General features: G+C 34.9%; 1 protein-coding gene across 1 annotated transcript in view; it reads left to right on the top strand.

Annotated features, from left to right (window-relative positions):
* The window catches only part of LOC113500251, a 124,244-nt gene that overhangs the window by 88,439 nt on the left and 14,672 nt on the right, over window positions 1-21,133 (top strand). The window contains 11 exon segments of the mRNA XM_026880960.1: window positions 854-970; window positions 3,611-3,741; window positions 8,282-8,371; window positions 8,715-8,879; window positions 9,868-9,972; window positions 17,693-17,758; window positions 19,215-19,398; window positions 19,679-19,865; window positions 20,023-20,135; window positions 20,221-20,360; window positions 20,439-21,083. Of these exon segments, the coding sequence (XP_026736761.1) occupies window positions 956-970; window positions 3,611-3,741; window positions 8,282-8,371; window positions 8,715-8,879; window positions 9,868-9,972; window positions 17,693-17,758; window positions 19,215-19,398; window positions 19,679-19,865; window positions 20,023-20,135; window positions 20,221-20,360; window positions 20,439-21,083 (1,841 nt within the window). The 5' untranslated portion in view covers window positions 854-955.

Below are 21,133 nucleotides of genomic sequence, written 5' to 3' on the forward strand. Positions count from 1 at the left end.
AAACATATTGCATGACGTTGCTAAGCGAAGAAATATATTATATCTTCACATCAAGGATTCTCTCTCGCTCATGCACATTACCTAAAATTCCCTTACCCACTTACAAAACAAGAAAAAGAAAAGAAACTGTAATACACCCAAGTAGTAAGACTCTTGAAAGGCAAAACTTTTCCAATAGTCTTATAAAGATCTCTCACAAATCTTATTCAAAAGAAAGTGTCAGAATCTGTCGTCTCTTTGAAACTTGGATGCAATTAATGTAGGAACGAATAGATAGTATCGGCAATGCAAATGTCTGGAGTGAACTAGTAATTTGTTCCAGAAGGCCTGTAACCACGACTCGAAATAAAACTATTGCTGTGTGGAAGCGAGATGATGCTACAAATGTAGAGCGGTGTCTCGCTCTTTTAGCTATCTCAGTCTTTAAGAGGCGGTGGTAGATACTGTTCTGTAGTAGTTTGAGAGTACGCCGATAAAACTTTAGCTGAAGATTAGTGTCTGTTGTTCGTTGTTTGGTAGGATGTGATTGAAATGTTGGAGGAGATAGAGTGGTAAGGTTTTATTGGTGTAGGCTCTCGTTTAGGTGTCTTCGTGCTAATATTTATTGTATCATAAATTTAGGTTTTGGACATTGGCGTGAAGACGGAAAAAGTCAATTGATTTTGACAAATTATTTGTTTTTGAAACTGTTTTAAATTAATCTCATAATTGGCGTCTGGTGTTTGTATAGAATTGAAATGAATTTTCTTCAAGATATGTTTGGTCCAAATTTGATGAGTATTGAACATTCATGAATGTACTAAAAGAGTTTTTTAAGACTTAAGATACTTAATTTATTATTCTTTGTTCTCAGGCGGATATAGCACATTCGGCCAAAGGCTACGAGTCAGAGGATGAAAACGCGGGGAGAAAGAGCCAGAGGGCCAACGACGAGCGGCCAGCCAGCAAGACCACCATGTACTCTAAGCAGGTGAGGACTTATAAAACCATCAAACCGTTTGACTCTTGAGTCATTGCAATGTTTGTATAGTTTGAATCAAACCAACTAGATGCGTTATTATCGATACTGAGTATTTGTTTTCCTTTTGATAACTCAGTGTAAGTTTGACTTAAATCAATTCTTCACAGCCACAGCAGTGTTGAAGTGTGTGCGACTTATGTTGCAAAAGTAACCCAATAAGACTCCCCGTCTTAAAAAATACATAAAAACGTAAAAACTTATTTTCATTAGGGTAAATAGTCTTATTCACTAGTTATTTATTAGTTTGTTTGCTAGACTCTAGCCAAACAAACAATGCAAAACATTAATTAAAATTTCTTCGGAATTGACGAGCAAAAAATAGCTTTTACTTCTTAAATACCAATTAGAGGTGGTTAGAAAAATATTGAACTCCAAAAAGGGTTTTGTTAGGAAAAACGAAAAAAACTTTTTTCCATAAGAAAAACACAAAATAACTATTTTTCTAGCCCAGACGATTGAAAATCTTAAACTACTTTATAGTTTTTGAAGTTCATCATTTTCATTTTAGGAGTTGTATATTTAAAAAAAATATATTGTTACGTTTTATATTTCTTATACCAAATATAGGTAACAGCTTTGTGATCAACTACAACCGTACTAGGTAGGTCAGTGCGTATGTTAAATGTATGTATTTAAAAGAGCTATAATTATCTAGATAAAGGAGCTTCAATTTACTTGTCTCAGTTTGGACAATAGAATTAAATATCACCAAGAGATTTGGGCTTATAGAAGAACAAAGTGAATTGACTTTACCACACAATTACCAAGCAGATTTTCCTGAAACCTAGCTCTACCAGTTATCCATGAACTCTATAAACTGGTAGCGTTTCTGTTAGGATAATTTATGACCGGAAAACCGAGTGATAATGCCCATACAAGCTCTCGTTCACACAATATGTCTGTATCAATTCCCTCCGTATTTCATATTGACATGAGCCAGAATAACGTGAATATGTCCCCAATCTCGGCTTGATTAAGTATCTCTATTTGCTAGATACACAGGGAATGTTATGTTTGTAATACAAGCACAACATGCAGCTTGGTTCTCAATCAGGTAACAGTAAACAAGGTCCTTAAGCTCGTTTATACAATTATCGACATTAGTAAGTAGACATTAGCCTTTGATACCAGATGATTTTTGCTTGGCAGGAACTATCTTTGCTTTAAAGACGACCTCCATGGTCGAGTGGCGTACACACCGGTTTCAAGGTGTCGCTAGCTCTGAGGTCTCGGGTTCGATCCCCGTTCGGGTCAATGTAAAAATTCACATTTCTACATTATCTCGGGTCTGGGTGTTTGTGGTAAATTCGTTGTATCTGAATTCCATAACTCAAGTGCTTTAGCAACTTACTTTGGGTTCAGAACAATGTATGTGATGTTGTCCGTATTTATTTATTATTATTATTTATTAAAGATGGGTTTATTTATAAGCATGCATCGATGGAAACTAAAGTTGGTTAGGTGTAGAAAACTTGCGTCATCCTCTTTACGAATGCGTGGACTGAATACTATGAGATAACTGCTGCACAGCTTTTTTTTTAACTTTATGTTTTCTCTTTTACGATTCAAATTTAAACTTGGGATTTGGTAATTGGAAATGAAGGTCCTGATTAAAAATGTACTACAGCTTCATATTTTAAAAGCCTTAATAAACTTACTATGGGTGATGATATAAATTGTGTGTTATTAAGCAAAACATTTTTTTTAATTGAAACCAATATAATAACAATCTATCAGCTTAAAATGTATCAGCTTAATAAATACCTGAATGTTCCAATTTATAGGATAATTGAATATTGTATGTGTGAAACAAATTTAGATAAAAGGTGGTTCGACAACGACAAACTACATGCGAATTGATGGATAGCATTTTATTCATAGGTTGTTGTCGATGTTGATCGTTGAAGTAAAAATTACCACAATGTTTTTTTTTAAACGACTTCCTCTGTAAATCATGATCTATGATTTAGGCTTTAGGTTTTGTAAAATAATTTGTCATAATCATTTCAGATCATGATCCCAGATGAAGCAAAATGTTTTATTTTATTAAATTCGTATCATGTTACTTAAATTATTTTGTTTTATCCTGAGTGTTATCGTCTCCAACACTATTAATTTTATGTACGTCTTTAAAACTTAATCTAAAACAAGACTATTAATTTCATAACCCAAAATTCTTGCTTAACACTATCATGACTAAATGTTACTCAAGAGAACTTTGAAACTAATGGGATTTTAAACTTCCAACTTAGCCTAGAAGTTACATTAAGTAGTGATTTTGGTGGAGTTGAAGTTACTTATAAAAATATATTTTTTTGCAAAGTTTCAGTTAAAATTAAATGTCTTACCCCTTTGCCATCTTTCTTTCGTGAAGATAGTGCAAAATTGACACAACAATTACAATTAAAGTATTTAAAGTTACGTTTTTGGATAGATTAAAGAAAATATAAGTGGCATTGACATTTTCTTTTATCAGGCTTTGTACGAAAATAAAGATTTTTAACTTGAAGGCTTGCAATTCAAAATAACTTACGACAAGAAACCCGAATAATCACCGATCTGATGTGATATTGTATTTTTTTTTGTCAGGAATTTCGGGAACAGTACTGCATCAACAACAAACAACTGGATCTGCTGGAACTGGAGAAGTCCAAGAAGGACAGATTCCTCGGATGTCTCTCTCAATACCATATCGAGAGCCCATGTTCCAGAGCCAATAGGTAAGTCATATAAGAGTTCTTGGCAACAGCTAGTTTGAAATATTAAGCAAGTAATTTAAAATAACTCAACTTCTTTAACATGAATAGCCTAATCCCATATAAAAGCAATAGTTCAATGCTAAATAAAACCCACCTGGTTGCGTTAAGGAAAAATGTAGGCACTAAATCGTTTGAAACACGTGCTAAAATGTAACTGAATTTATTTATGGAAAGGTTAAACCGACACGTGTAAACGTTGCCCTTTCAACGGCTTTCAATGTGGCAAGTGATATGGGCTGGAAGAGATATACTGAAGGATTGCAACGGTTTTTTTGGCTAGTGATTGAACAATGTGGGTCATGCAATAAAATGCTTTTAAATAATTAAAAATACAGCTGACAAATTGATGGTGGCGTGACTCTACATATTGATATTGAATTCATTTTACACGTACAAACCTCGATTGCTGAATTCACTGGTGTGGAGAAACAAATTGTGACGGAGATTTTTGCATTCTGAACTCTATCGACCCGTTTATAGTTGAAACTCTTGAAGAGAGAGAGGGTTAAAAGATCTATAATAGCCTTAAATTAAAATCGAGAGGGACATAATGTGATCATCATCATCTCAGCCTATAGCTGTCCACTGCTGGACATAGGCCTCTCCATATGTTCTCCAGCGCGACCGGTTCATTGCCACCTTCTTCCTACGAGACCCAGCGGCTTTCACCAGGCTTTTGAGACATGTATACGTACTTAATAATAATGACAGACTATTCCGTTTGTCTTTTTATCTGTCTCGAGAAATATACAGTAATCAACCAGAAAAACGATGACCATTCTAAAGTGCTAAGGAGAAATGACCGCCAAAACCGCCACATTACAATAGATTTACAACCAACTGAAAGACTTTTTTGTATCCAAGTTTTCGCAATATGTACTGACAGCACATTTACCGTATCCAATGTCCGGTAACATCTTTAGTTTAGTTATACGATCCAACACTTTCTTCGTCCTTTCACCAAGGACCGAATTTCGGTCTTGATCGTTTGGACTAATAAGTTCAGGGTAAGCGTTGCCTTTTGCGACCCACATTTCGTTCCCAGTTTATTTTGACAGCTTCCCTGTTAAAATGGGCTACGGAATTTGGGTTGGGTAGACTGGTAGACTACGATTTTTGATGTTGTCAGTTATACATAGCTGCAGTCACATATTAGGGGGTCGGGAACGAGGTTCTAGATTTTTGAAAGATATTTTTATGTTTTCAAACAGACGTGGTATCATATCTCATCAGAAAGCTAATCAGATCAGTTGTCACATATCGATAAAAATGACCTTTTTTTCACATACTCACGTTAGTCAAGTATCTCACGATTGTTGTTGTGTAAAACGTTTTGAAATTACAACAAGAAAGAATTAAAGTTAAAACAATACTTCCTAACAATGAATTTTAGTACAATAAACTTATTTACAAAATACAAAGAAAACCAGATTCCCTTAAACACAAGTGTACAAAACAAGGCCAGTGTTTAGGCATCCTTGCTATAATAAATTCTGAACTAAGCGTGCTTAATTTAAGATGAAATCCGGTTGGTCCAGCCCAATTTCCCTTGCCCACAACATCTGTTGACGCAATGAATTTCAGAGAAGGCTGCGTTCCTGGACCCTTACATAACCAGTGTTACAGTAGTAAATTGGTATTAATTTAGTCATTCAATATTGTGTTCCTCAAATAAATATGAGAGATTGGTTAAATATTTTTAGATGTATTTGTCATCAATTAAAATATTTTCTAGCTTTATTTACTATCAGAAACATCCAGTAAATACTAGCAAGTGTATTTTTGTCGGACCTAGGAATATTCTTTCTCATAACTCAATAGCTGTTATAACACAAATAAGCCAATACAAATTTGCCTTTCCAGTCAGAAATGCGAAGTCAATACAAATATGAATAGACTATGAATGATTTAATTTAGTGTCTGCGGTTTGACCAAAACTTTGGTTTACACGAATTGATTGGCGCAAATGCTAACTATTCGGAGAATTTAATTCATTATAGTTCAGATATAAATGAATGATTACTGTTCTCATTGTACAAGTAGGTTTTCTATCATAACGAAATAAGAGTCATAACTATAGGTCCATACCATGTCGTTTCTGCTAGTATTTTGGTGCATCAAGAATTTACTCTCTAAATATTTTGAATATTTATTCTACCTATTTTAAATTGAGTACAAGAATGTCCAAAAGTTAGTTACAAAAGCAACAACAAAGTATTTTACCACGAGCAAGTTGACATTTTAATCTAAAAGCAATACAATGTTTTCGGCGCAACTTTATTATTAAATCTACAAAAACCGTTGTTTCGTTGAGTCCCATCTGAGTTGTTTAGCTTGAAACCCTCCATGCATAAGATATGAGCAAACTTGGCCTACTAACATTTTGTACAATTTAATACAAATGTTATTCCTCGGAGCAAAACTTGGTTTTAATAAAAATACTTTTTCTTTTGTACCCTTGTAGATATCTACATCTTTGTATATATACTGAGAATTTGTGGCAGAAAAATATATTCAATTCAATTGCTGCCTTGCTTTCCAAGAGTTGAAAGGAATCGTATTCTGTGAAGAAATATGAGGATTTGTTGAGTCTCATGGATCAATGATAAACTTTGTAGAAAACTGTATTATGAAACTTGACTGTTAATGTTGGAGTAGTGATATCTATCTCGGAGCTTTCAAAGGCGTGACTGAACTTTACTGTAGCATTACAAATTTTTACGTAATATTCGTACAATTTTTAAGGTTTTTCAAACGAAGGTAAAAACTTGTCGTAAAAACTGAGGACCTATTGCTTGTCCGTCCGTCTGTGATCAAGCCGTATCTCATGACTCTTGTCAATTTATATACGGACCCTTAGTATTACATTTTACTCTACACGTAACGAGAATTAATATTTTTTTGGTTTACGAAATTCTTGAAAAACCTTTTTGATCCAGGCGTGTTCCAAAATTTGACGTTTGGAGATAAAAAGATGTTATTCATAGTTCTTCGTAGAACCATACTCGCAATGAGTCCCAAAACGTGAAATTTCAGCTGTTCTTTGAAAATTAAATCTTTTTATATCCCATACTGAAAATAAAATGTCAAAAGTTATTTGATACCTAATACCAAAGTATTGGCGTTCTAAGTTGATTTCGACGATAAATGGCCTCCGTTTAAACGAGGCAAAGGTAACAAATTGAGCATTTTATTATTCTGCACCCTTATAATCGCATTGGGTCTCAAGTAGGGGTCAACAAGCACTTCAGTATTTTTGCTGACTTCTTATTTTCTGTCTATTTTAGTACCGTTTGTAATTAAGTGGTACCTCTTTATAGCTACGCATGAAACGTTTTTACCTACTTGGACAATAGAAATAACACAGTTGAACCGTTTTGGATCATATTATTATAAGAGGAATTCCTCTCAAGATTTGATATGATGCTTGAGTTGATCTCAAGGATCAAGGTATCATCAAAATATCCATAGAAGATAATACATATCCACTATTTGAAGGATGTATGTATCCGAGGGTAAATGTACTTGAGTTTATATGAGGTACACGTTTCGATAAAATATATCAAAGTAGGTTTCGTGGTAGGCTTTGACGGAAATAGCGGGACGACCTTGACTCCTTCACCAAGAGTTGGCACTTATCGGGTTTGTACTTTAACCGGATATCGATAGAAGGGGAGAGTAGGATAGAAATGACAGATGCTAAAATATAGTTATGCAATAATTGAAATACAAGTTTAGTTACATTGACTTTCATAGATCATTCGAGTCGATATAAAGAAATATAAGTGGCTAGGCTTCGAGATTATTGTGTCCAAAAATTTATTTCATAAAAGTTGAATTATTTACACTTAATAATACACAGGAATCTGTTTCGATACACACTTCACCTAAATTACAATATTCATGAATTTAGTTCAAAAACTCATGCTCATTTTCCAAAGAATATATTTATTTTCGCCTCATTTAGCAGCAGGATCATGTTACTTATTATTTCTAGAACACAAGCAATAACGTTCCTTGTTTCGGTAGGTTGCTTGCCTTTCTGGGCAATTAAGCGACTAAAAACCTTTCTGAATCGAGAATAACTTCAATTTTATTCGGGAGATATTTTTGTTCTATCATTTTTACTACCTACGATTTTATGTCTGTAATTTGAATATTTCTCTCAACATGAATAGAGGGAATTCGTTGAACTGAAAGGATTTTTGATGTAGCTTGTCATAAAACTGAATGCTTGCGAAGAGAAAATGTGATATAATTATCGACACGCTGCTGAGTTCGTTGTACAAATTGCTATCAAAATTAGGAAGAAGAAAAGGAGAGTCTTAGGTGGCAAATTTGTCTTGTATTGTATCCAAAAATACGACCAAGCAGATCAGATCAAGACTATCACGCCATTTTCTTCCAATGGCAAATAATCTGATACAGTTGATGAAGAAAGTTTGGCTAACATTTAAGATTTGAAGTTCGAAATAATTTTAATAATGTTCATTTGTTACAGAGCATCATTTCTATCCGTGTGCGTCCGCCGGCGTGTGCCCTCAGATGAGAACCTCAACACCGATTATGCACCAATACAGAGGTATCCCAGGTAAGTTAAAAGGATACAACTTATTTATCACACCATTTTCTTCCACTCGTATCATAATTTTATTGAAGAACTAAAAGAAAATCAAAAATCAAAATGTTTTGTTTATAAAACACAACATATTATACACTTTTACAACGTGAAATTAAGTTTTAAATGTGTGATTCCAAAATGTATCTTTATTCAAATGTGTCTTTATTCACTAATGCAATTTTGATTGTTATCCACTGTTAATAATACTTTATCACTATCTTCCCTTCTAATAATTCTCAGCAAAAATTTTCGATCTATCCGCAATTCTTTCTGAAAGAGACTGTATCTGTACTCATTTTTTGTGTTGCCATAGGTTTGGCCAACCAACCCCGGCACCACCCGAGCTATGTGCATACGACGCCGATCTGGAGTGCTCGTACTTCCGCAGACGTCCACGGTCTGTGTGCAGTCAACCTGACCCCAAACGCTACACCTGGATGCCTGAGGATGAAGACTTCACCCGGATGGAGTGGCCACAGTCAGTACTGTTATTCCTAGAACATTTTTATAATATCTGATTAGTTCTTAAGGTAGATTTACGACATCAATAGCACAACTATTTTTAATCATTTTTGTCAATTGTTTCCAGCAATTGAAACCCCAAAATCAACAAGAAAAAAAGATTGGCAATGTGAAAAAACAACAAAATAATTATTTAGTCTTAAGATCTACTTGGGCTCACTAGGAATACTTGAATTTAATACCAAAATTCAAATAAATATAATGAGAACGTTGAAAACATATTAAGCTCAAGTACAAGCATGTACTTGCGAAAATTATTCGAACACTTTGATCGTTATCCATCCAAGCGAAAGGTTCTGAAAACGAGAAAAGTTCTATAATTTGTTTAATCAAAACGAATGAGTAATACGGTTCTTAGCAATTTCTTTTCAAGTTCGATAAAAGATAAATCAAAAATTAAAATGAATAAAGACCAAGTTATAGGACATAGTATATTGTGTATCTACTTACTTACCTATGCTTAACAACATTTGGAAATATAGCAGTCGTTTTTTAAGGAAACAAAATGGGTGCCCCATTACAGTAACTAACTCCCTTCTATTTATCTCACCCTGTTTAGGCCGGCAATAAATCTTACAAGAAAGGGTGCAAGAATATTTCTGACTTAAAATCTCATGTTCCGTAAAATCCTTTTCGCTTTAATTCAAGACCAAAGATGTTTATGTATGGGATTCGTGAGAGTTCATTCACTTATAGCCTTGAGATTATTTTTTTCGAAAATGGTTCCGTTACTTTCATGTATTTTATATGACAAACATGCAAATTTTCTTAACAGTTTGATTGGGCTGTTTATCCATCGGTCTCATCAGGTGACATCTAATGAACCCAGACGGTTGAAATTATCAGACAGAAAGAGAGAGAGAAACCTAATGATCTTGGAATAAGTTCATCAATATTCAGCGTACATGTCTATAAATTTTGAATTACATTGATTTATGTTCCAGATCGGTAATAGAAGATAACGCGGGTTGGCCCCAAAATTATAATGTGGACCAAATCGCGTCAGTCAGCCGAGGAGGCTCGTTGCCTCGGCCACCTTCTATAATTCCGTAAGTACTCTTATAAACAATCTTATAAAAAGTGTAATATTTTCAGCCGGCGCGCGGAGTACCAATAAAATATAGTTTTACCTCTTTGGTATTTCAATCCTAATCCAAGTCCAATATACAGACTTGTGACCTTTATTGTGTGAGTGTGACTCCCATTGCTTTGACCATTTATTATGCAATCCTACCACAATTTAGATCATTACCCAATGATATATTTTGTAACCAACAACTTACTATAAACGGTAGACGTACAACTGCCTTAAATCCATATCATTTTTCAACATAAATATACTTTTTGAATTTCTATATGTATTTAGGCGATTTTTGGTTCCAAAACAACAACATCACAATCTAGGCTATTCATAGAAATTAATTGAGAACTAACAACTCAAAGACTAACAAATTGTCTGTAAACTAAGTTCAATCGGAGCCGAAGGCCTTGTAGCCACATTGCGAATGTCTTGACATTTGACAAACGGAATGCTCTGGAGAAGTGGGTATTGATTAGATAGAACCAGTCCACAGAAGTTTTACTGACATCAGATGATATTAATTTTATCCAGATTAAGATGTTCGATTTCATCGTCTTTTGGTCGTATTAAACTGTATACCCAAATTTATTTGCATCTTCATTAGTAACTGAATTTTATAACAAAATCTTTAGATGCGTAACTTAGTTTAGATATAGTGATTAATGCGTAAGCCATCCTTTTATTGGAAAAGGCCTAAGTCCAGGACATTTTTTGGTTTACTTATGTTTTTAAATCCACCCATAATTTTTCACACTATACTAAAATATAAATAAACCTGCAAGTGTATCAATCACTAGAGGCTACACAGCCTGCGCTATAGCACTATAACAACAGTTTATATTAATAACATTTCGTGGTATTTTTTTGGCAATTATTTCACATCCTGAAAGTTTTTCCTCTGCTACATCTTTGGCGAACCAATTAGTTAAAAAATGCTCATAAGACACGATCAACTTATTAAAGGTTATGATAGAGATTACGATACGGTACACTCGGAAAATATATTTCAATTTGAGTCATAACAAAATTACATCATTTCATTCAATGTAGTTAATTATTTATTGGATCTGAGAACTCTTCAAAAGACTTTCGAATTCTCTTGAACTGTAACCTGTTTTTAGTGTACCAGAGTTATACCTGATTTCCATTACTTCGTTTTCATGCTTTTATAAAAATGTATGTCTTATTCTATGTTGGAATAAAATTGTTATTTATTCAGCATTAAACGTGAAATGGCTGTCATTCAGTTCCATAATAATTTAATCAAGTCTGGGTCAGTGGTTCTTATTTGAAGGTTTTATGTTTTAGTTTAAACCTAAATATTACTTATACAATTTCAACTGTTACCTTTTTACCTAAATACATTCAACTTATTTCCACGTGCAAAACTTGACGTAATACTTAACATTTGACTGAACAGCTACAGCGCAACTTAGTAATTACTTAGCCTAGGAATCAGCGATCCGAATAATTAGCTATAAAAGTCAACTACGGCGTGCTTTTATAATTATTTTCTATTTCTCCATTCATCTCTTATACGGCCTGCAAAGTATTATAAAACTGTTAAGAATTATTCGTTCATTTAAATGTTTGAGAGTCGACAGAAGCCAGCCGTTATTTATAAGTCTTACTTGAAAGTTTCTGAAAAGAATAACATACATTATTATATTTTTTAATTCATTAAAAATAGCAAGACGTCGATTCTATTTAAAATTATTTAATATTTAAAGAAAAGGGTCCTTAGTATATGCCTATCAATAGTAATTTAATTGCCAAGATTGTGAATTGTGCAAAGAGTTCCTTCGTAGTTGCCATTTATATGTGATTAACGTATGAAATACAAGTGATTGAGAATGTAGCTCTTTATTCCTGAAAGAGATAAATCAGCCTTATGACTATAATGTCGTAACAAATGAACATAACGTTTGTGTAGTTATAATATTAGTTCTTATTTTAAGATTATAATAATTTAATTTTGTTTATTGTCCGGGAGCAAGATGGTTCGATGACATAATAAAGGCCTCGGGTCGAGCCTGGATGAGGCTTGCACAGGACCGTAGAAATTGGCACGAGAAAGGAGAGGTCTATGCCCAGCAGTGGGAGGATAAAGGCAGTGGATGATGATGATGATAATGAATTTTGTTGAACCTCATTACTTCTAGTCCATGGTATTTTTTTAGTCTCAATGAAGTAGAAAAAATAAACTAAGCACAACCAATATTAAGGTCTTACCTATTGTCCTATACCTATGTCCAGTCAAAGACGTAACATAATAGGTCTTACGTAACAGACCTCAATACTCAGTCGGCTTCGCAGAGCGTTTTATTTCTGTATTTTTATCCCTTTGTGACGCAACATGTCATATAGGAAAGGTTAGGTGAAAGGTCAAGTGTTACATGACTACAAGTTGTTATAGAAGATCAGGACCTACATTTCTTACAAACTAATGAACAGGGGTGATAAAACATAGTAAAGAAATATACAATAAAAATACTTGTTTGGTGATGCGGTGATTTTATGTAGATTTAACTGTAGACCGTTTAGAATCAGACAGGGTCTCAAGACAAGTCAGGCTGCAAACAAAAAATGCGATACATCGCTCCTTAACCCAAGTACCTGGGCAACACGATACCCTTTACTTAGACTGGTTGCCAAACTTTCTAGCTTCTTACTACCCGTAATAACTATCAAAGATTTGCAAATAACAGCCAGAACCTATGATTTAACGTGCCTTCTGAAACATAGACGAATTCGTTACGACTTAGATGGTCACCCGTCCACGGACCGACAATTTACAGCGTAGCTTAACCTTCGATCGATAAACTTGTGCTGTTTCATCTTACCCAAAAGCGAGCTCCTACGGAACATGAAATAAACGGTGACATCCAATGGTAGAAAAAATATCACAATAAGTAGCTTACTGATTGATAGCTGTATAAATTCCAGGCAAAGTAATAGAGGGATAAAACGCATATCTTCCAGTTTCCATACATCAGCCTCACTTGCGACTAGTTTGCACCAATAAGGCTGTGGAGTTATGAGGGTTTGACAGCCGAAACGGGGTAATAACGCTCTTAACTTATAAGGGTCTCCTTCCAACTTTTGAAGAAACAGGAAATCTGCTAGAAACATATTTGACCAGGTTTCTTTGGATAGTGTATCTAGTATGCGGATTCAAACTGAAACTATTTTGACTGGGGTAACTCACGCGTATTAATCGGAATTGCCCGAATAGTTTCGGACCAACCAGAGTCCTTCATCATGAAATGAAGAAACTATTTTGTAAGATGTGATTTTCTACTTAGATGAGATTGGTCCTAAAATGGCAGCATAATTCCCAAATTCACCCTTTTAATGGAGAAAAAAGTTTTAATTATCTAATCAAAATAATACTATTTAAAATAATATGTGAAGGGTTTGTATATTACATTGTGTTAAAACAACAGCAGTTACGTTTTTAGTTATACTAAAAACTGGCATTATTACTAAATTTTGAACATAAAATTAACAGCGTATAACTATGAACTTTCAAATTGTGTACTAAAACTGTTTTTGTTAGTTTCGATATTTTGTGTTATATAATACAGGCTACAATAAAACTAGATTGTATTGAAACCAGGAGAACTATAAACAGTCATAAACATTGTTTGTGTTCAGCAATATTACTGTTTGTTTGTTGTTCCTCCAGTTTTCATTATAAATCATTACTAATATATTTATATTACCAGTTATTTCTCGCGGCTTCTCCTAATAGAGGAGCAAACACGTTATCTTCTGTTAACGCAGTCGGATCAAAGGCTTAAATTCTAAACAATTCTAATATGTATCTTAAAACAGGGACACAGCTACATCCCCACTAAATTTCCTCATAATCGGTTCAGCCGTTTAGGCGTCAAGAGGAAAAAAACATACATTCATAGACTCACTAAATTATCCCTTTATACTTGTCATATCGTATAAGTGGGATGCTTACAACGACATATATCCTACGACAGAATTGAAATCGATGCATTTAAATTAAGTTATTTATTTTTTCAAGTATTATCATCCAATCTTGAAGTGTTCTAATTCCCCAATAACAAAGATAAATAATTATACGAAACGTATTTTAATTTCTTATTACCGAGATTTTCACATCAGCATCACACAATACACTTTCCAGTGTGCCATTATCCAGTTTTTTTTTGGCTTTTAAGCCTGGCGCAACTAACGGCACTCGTGTGGGGTAATATGAGGTAATTACCCCAACGCGGTAAGCCGAAAAACTGTCATGGCGGTAATGTATAAAGATGGCCGCAGGTTTTATAAATTGAAGACTATTCCTGAAAATGGTGGCTTAATTGGAAAATGTGGTTTGGCAACACCGAGAAGCGGACTTTTGAATTTTAAGTGTCTTTAAACTTTTATAAATTGTTTGTGTTAACACCAATGTTTATCACTGCAAAATAAAATAAACAAAAGTATTCTCTGAATAACATTTAGGAGACATGGACAACATTTAGGAAATTTTATTTTAATTGATTAATACCTAGTCTGCTACATTGAATTCTTGGTTTATTGCTATATCGTTCACACGTTGAAGTACTGGAATATAATTTTCTAGAATCTCCACGCAACGTTCACGGCGGGAGTAGTGTTCATACTTACAACGTTGGCAGTTTAGGAACTACGGCTGTGGCCTCTGGGCTGTGATGGGCATTCCCACAATGTTTTGTTACAAATCTTTACACCTTTACTTTACTCATTCTTTTACCTTACTTTTACTCTAATCTTTACTATTTAATACTACTTAATCTCAAATTGTACTTAAACCTCATTTAATATCTTCTATGATAACCGAGTGAAGTTATACGTATCTACGGATATTTATTATCACCATGTGAGTTATGGCGTATTTTTTCCGTGTTATGTTTCCCCAAGTAGGAAACTCGCGTCCCATGCTGTTATGTCCTGTGAAGCATAAAAGCCTCCCTTGGGAGAAGTTACGGCAAAATGGACAAAAAAGGTTCTCAAAGTTTTTATAAAAATGTTTTGTTTGGAACGTTGGCGTCTGAGTTTATTAAGCTATTGTTAAAGCATTTTTGTACTGCGTATGTTTATAATTAATTATACGGAAACCGTGATACCGAGAAGGCAGCAATCTGTACCTAAGGCTTCAGTTCAGGCCACTAGACTAGAAGCTCTCCGATTTTTAGTTTAACCTTACGAGGAAAAGCCTCCGATATCTGACTACTTTAGTTTCCAAGCAACTGTCGCTATTTAAACTTCCAAGAAGAATAGGCATCGAGTATCGGAGATTTTGCCTCGTGTACGAGGATCGTTCGATCCTCTGATTACAGTTACATTTCCTTGAACGCGAACGTATACATAATAATACTAATTATCCTGGCCGATTTTCGGCTACCGCGGACTGTGGCAAGACACCAGTCAGCTTCGCGTGGCATTTTATATTGCATAACCGTGTGCCCAAAAATACATGTGAACCCTCTTCAAAATCAAAATCAAAATCAAAATTCATTTATTCAAATTAGGCTACTAAGTAGCACTTTTTGAAGGTCAGCATCATTTACATTGGACAGCACCCAGTTTCGCCCACCCTTCACCGCTTCCTAAGTGCTTTTGCTGTGAGAGAAGAAACGGCGCAACAAACTCCCCAGCAGCACGCTGTCTTTCCAATTACAAAATTATTAGATATTATTATTATACAAAACAATAACAAATAAGTGTGTAGGTGCCGTGCCAAACAAACAAAAATTTGAGGTCGCTGTATCTAAGCCTATACGAAATAAAACTGTAAGTACAAAGGCCAAGGTCAGCAGACCGACCAGCCACCGCAAGCAGCACCCGTTCACGAGTATGACGCAAGGGTCAGCCATCACCTCCCTCGCCATATTTGAGGGAAGGAGGTGACCCGACCCAAGACGCCACCGCAGGCAGTGACGACTAAGGGAGCATGACGTATCTGCTGCCGGCTAATAAAATAAAACTTAAAGAAAGAAATACCCCAAACGTTGATTTACCTGGCACAGCCCCGAACACGGAGGCGGCATAAATTGCTACGTCATTCAATTTTATAATTAATAAATTATACATGTCAAAATTTATAAAAAATAATATATACGTGTATGCGTATAATTATACCAAAAATAAAACTAAATAGGTAACACAATGTTACACACATACATAGAGTATGTCTATCAAATTACACAAATACGCGTCAAACATTAATCCACACTAAACCGTCCTGTGCAAATCACGGCGACCAACTATTTTTATCATTTAAATAATCATTGATTGTATAATAAGCCTTCTTGCACAGCTTATCTTTAACCGTTGTTTTAAATGAGTTAAAAGGTAATTCCAATAAAGTGAGAGGCAGTTTATTGTAGAGGCGAACACTAAGTCCCACAAATGAATTGTGTACCCTGTGTAACCGGTGCGATGTACCAATTAACTTATGTTTATTCCGTGTATTTATACTATGTATATCACTATTTTTGGTGTATAAGTGAAGGTTTTTTCGTATCAATAGTATATTATCTAAAATAAATTGGGATGCTACCGTTAAAATGCCTATCTCTTTAAACCGCTCCCTAAGAGAAACTCTAGAGCCTAGTTGGTAAATGGATCTGACAGCTCGCTTTTGTAAGACGAATATCGATTCGATATCTGCTGCCTTACCCCACAAAAGTATGCCATAGGACATAACGCTGTGGAAATAGCTAAAATAAACAAGACGAGCTGTGTCCACGTCAGTAATCTGCCTAACTTTTCTAACCGCATAAGCCGCAGAGCTGAGTTTATTCGCTAGGTATGCAATATGCGCCATCCATTTTAATTTTGCATCAACTGTAACACCGAGAAAAACCGTTGATTCTACAGTCTCTAGCACTTCATTATTTATAACAATATTTGGCCCAAGATTCTTAACATTAGGCATCGCGAATTTAATACATTTGGTTTTTTTGGCATTCAAAACTAAATTATTAACTGAAAACCAATGTGTGACCCGAGCACTATTTACTTCATTAAAGTCATTTCTGTTTCTGTTAACTTTAAATATTAAGGAAGTATCATCTGCAAAGAGCACAACGTCGCACATGCCTTTTAAAAAGAATGGTAAGTCATTAATATATACTAAAAATAAAAATGGGCCGAGTATTGAACCCTGGGGTACTCCTAGTTTGACAGGTAGTCCGGTAGACTTACTACCATTTACATCTACACATTGGACCCTATCACTCAAATAGGAATTAATTAAATCCAGTGATCTATTTTTGATACCGTAATATCCGAGTTTGCATAGTAATGTGTCATGCCGGACGCAATCGAATGCCTTTGAAAGGTCACAGAAAACGCCAATAGCGTTCTGAGAGTTCTCCCAAGCATCGTAGATGTGTTTCAGTACGCTACTTCAGGCGCAGGACTTACATTTTTACGTGCCTTTAGAAATATAGAAGCGTTGTTATTTCAAATCGAAAAGTCAGAAGTTCAGGGCGTAACTGTAAATGAATTTCAATCTGATACATATGAAAGGTTTCCAATCGTTTTTATCCTGATGTGATGTACGCTTTTAGGTGTTCCTGTCTTACTCATTCCAATTCAGTCCTTTGTTCATTTTTTTTACAGTATGTAAATAGATCATACATAAACCATGCTAATTACCTTATTATCCTCAATGTTTTCAGATGCCCCGCCCACACGCCTATACCGCCGCCGCCCCCGCCACCCCCTCTCACCATACCACCCCACAGGTAACGTGTTTTATCAGAAATCACGAAAGGATTACAGCCTAAGCTTAATATAAAGATTAGAATGTGAACAGTTTACCGATTCGGAGAAAAATGGATAACGTTTTATCCGAGATACTTAGGATACTTCCTTAATGTATTATTTTGGTTTATTTTGGCTAAGAAAGATTCTGATAAAATTGAAGGGAATTTTATGATAATGCTGCTTCGAAAAATAATAGTACACAATTGTACTGCATTCAACTATCAATTGAAACGCTTAGCCCTTGTAGCGACATCTCCATTCAATATTTTTCTTTGAATCATGCAAGAACAATATTTATCTTAATCAGGTGTTTTACTCCTGAAGACACTCACTCACTGTAATACATCTACCGGTAACATCTCTGTTTGTATGAGGTTTCGTCTATTAGAAACGCTCAGATAACCTTACATATTGTGACCTGCTTGCATTGAAATCGTACTCCCTCATATGCACCCAATGTGTTAGAGCATCCGCAAACTCGTGTCCGCATTCTAAAGATCTATCTACATAGATACATGTGGTTGTAATGTTATGTTCGTGTGTAGTGATCTATGCCTATAGTGTGTACCTGCGTATAGAATGTATGTAGCACGTGATTAAGGATTGATTTGATTGAATGAGGATCTTAATAAAATTATAGAATCGGATTGCGTTATTCAGTTTAAAACTAATTAACGTTTTTCAGTGACACTCGAAAGATGCAACGGTTATATTATCCGAATAGATTTCCAAAGATCGTGAAGGCAAATATGTAGTTCATGTCGTTGTAAACTATTATAATATTATAACTGCAAAGTTTTGTTCTTTAATAATTACAAAAACTAGTCAGATCACCTTACGCAGCCCGCTGTCAGTTCATCATATGAACTTCGCAATTGAATATTTTAAGACAGTAGATTGTGGCGATTCACTTGGGTATAGGCTTCTTGTTGTCTTCAGTAGACAGACGAATCGCAACAACTTTCATATCCGTACTGTATCTATCGCAATATTTACGTCAAATGAAAGTTTTGTCATTCCATGAGATTTATGGATCTCATGCTATAAAACAAAAAAAAGGGAACGTCCCTTTTGTTTGTCGCCAGTCGAAACATATATAGTGTTTTGTGTTCTTGTTGATTTCAAGAATGGTACGATGTCATCATAAAATTTAATAGTGAAATGGGAATGCTGAGGACACAATTAACGATCTAAAGAAACAAAATTCTTATCTATAGCTGGTTTTCTAAATAACCCAAAGTTAGATTTTTTCATACCTTCGTGGATAAACTTGATAAAAATTATGAAGTAGGTATGTAACATGACTAGCAGTTAAATCATCATATTTACTTAGATAAAAATAACTTGGACTTTATAATTAACTATTATTAGGCTATCCAGGTACCCAACATTATAATAAAACCGATACTTCGGCGTTTATTTTTTACAACCCTTTTTCCACCACCAACTTAACATAATCTTAAAAAATATTCTTCTTTTACATTCTAGAACAAAACACGTATCGTTTGCTCGCTCGCACACTCTCACCACATTCGATGACTCCGTGATGCCAGCTGCAGTCAGTGGTAATCGCTACAGGAGAGACTGCGAGAGACTCATCGATGGACGAGTTGTTAAGGTTTGTTAGAATACTGATAATCCTTACTTATTCCTTAACAGAATTAGAATTAACTAGAATTTATAGAACCAGAAGCTGACATTGGTGTGCCAGTTCAATAACATTTCAAAAGATGAAAATTTTATCCGAAGAAACACAATGCGACTGAAATGTACGTTATATGAAAATGAATTGAAGAATATTTTTTTCATCTACGACACAAACACTTGAAATGATTCATTATCAGCATATTAAAACTAGTATTCAATTTAATAACAATCATCTGTGTTTTTGTTTTCAGCCTGAGCCAAAGCCATACTCAACGCTACCAGTGATGTTCCAGCCATTTCCACCATACCCACCGTTCATAGCTCAGTCTGCGCCTGCGCCGATTCACTACCAACCTCCTATAACGCCGCATCCAAGTCACCCAATACCGCAAATGCCAAGACCTACACAAACTGAACAACCCAAAGTAGTAGTTTTAGGTAAGTTTATGAGTTTTAACAAAATAAAATTGTTACGGTACAAATAGATCAAAATAGAAAACAATAAAATTGATATTAACAAAAAAAAACTAATAATTATAACGACCCCATAAAAAGGTTAAGACCTTTCTAGTCAATCCTATCATTTTATTTACAGATTCTATAAAGAAAGGTGTTATGAGGACTCAAGCAACTCAAACCGAAGTTTGTTTAGGACGAAAACCACTGCCACCTAATTACTTGTCTCTAAGTCCCCGGACTATAAAAAGGGTATGACTGTCTAAAAACAATCATCAAAAGAAAAAATTACCAAATATTTGAATCTTATTTATTTTATACTAACTTTAATTTGCAGGTAAAAATGGTGGCAGCCGGTGTTCAAACCAATGGATTTACGGTTGGAACTCGAAGACTCACGAAATCTTTCTCAGAAGTAGGTGGCGATAGATTAGCTGGTCGTGATACACCGAACGATATTGCAACGACAGTAGAAAGGTATAAAAACATTAATATTCTACGATAAAATGTATAATTGTGTATGTTGTTATTAATAATTATTCCTCGTGTTCACAGTTTTATCGCTAATGATCACGAAAAGCTTCATAGAACTCAATCGGAGGAACCACCCCGGTCTCCTCGTTCTCCTACAGCCATGATGATGCCTTCATCACCCCTTCATCGCGGAGACTCTGATGACGTCACTTCTTCATCAGTCAAATCCGTAGCATCGTCATCACAGATAGACAAATCGTCAGAGCTAAGCGCTTTACAAAGGCAAGCTCAAGAATATTTCCAACAAAATTTCCAGTTCATCCACGAGAGTGACAGAGATGATACCATAGATGATGACATAGAAACAATAGAGAAAAGTATGGCGTTGAATCGCAAAAATCTAGAATTCTTGCAACAAGAAATTGCTAAACAAACCAAAGGTGACAAATCCCTAAGATCTATTTTATCAAAAAGTACTAGTGACGCATCCCAAAAAACAATAAACTCTGCAACGCATCCATTTTCGAAAACTCCAACTTTCCAATCCGAACCTTCAACGGAAACTTCAGCGACTACTACAGATGACAGTGAAAAGAATGAAAGGGAAATCATTATTGATTTTGAACCAAGACCTGATGATGAGGCAATACCATTTACAACTCTACGCAGGAAAACAAGAAGAGTCTTGCAAAAAACGCTGTCTGAAGGAGAAATACTTTTAGATGTGTAAGTTCCTATGCAACCACATTATCTTAACATTTTAATTAATGTATTAA

Source organism: Trichoplusia ni, chromosome 1 (genome assembly GCF_003590095.1).
Source record: "Trichoplusia ni isolate ovarian cell line Hi5 chromosome 1, tn1, whole genome shotgun sequence".
NCBI classification, from domain to species: domain Eukaryota; kingdom Metazoa; phylum Arthropoda; class Insecta; order Lepidoptera; family Noctuidae; genus Trichoplusia; species Trichoplusia ni.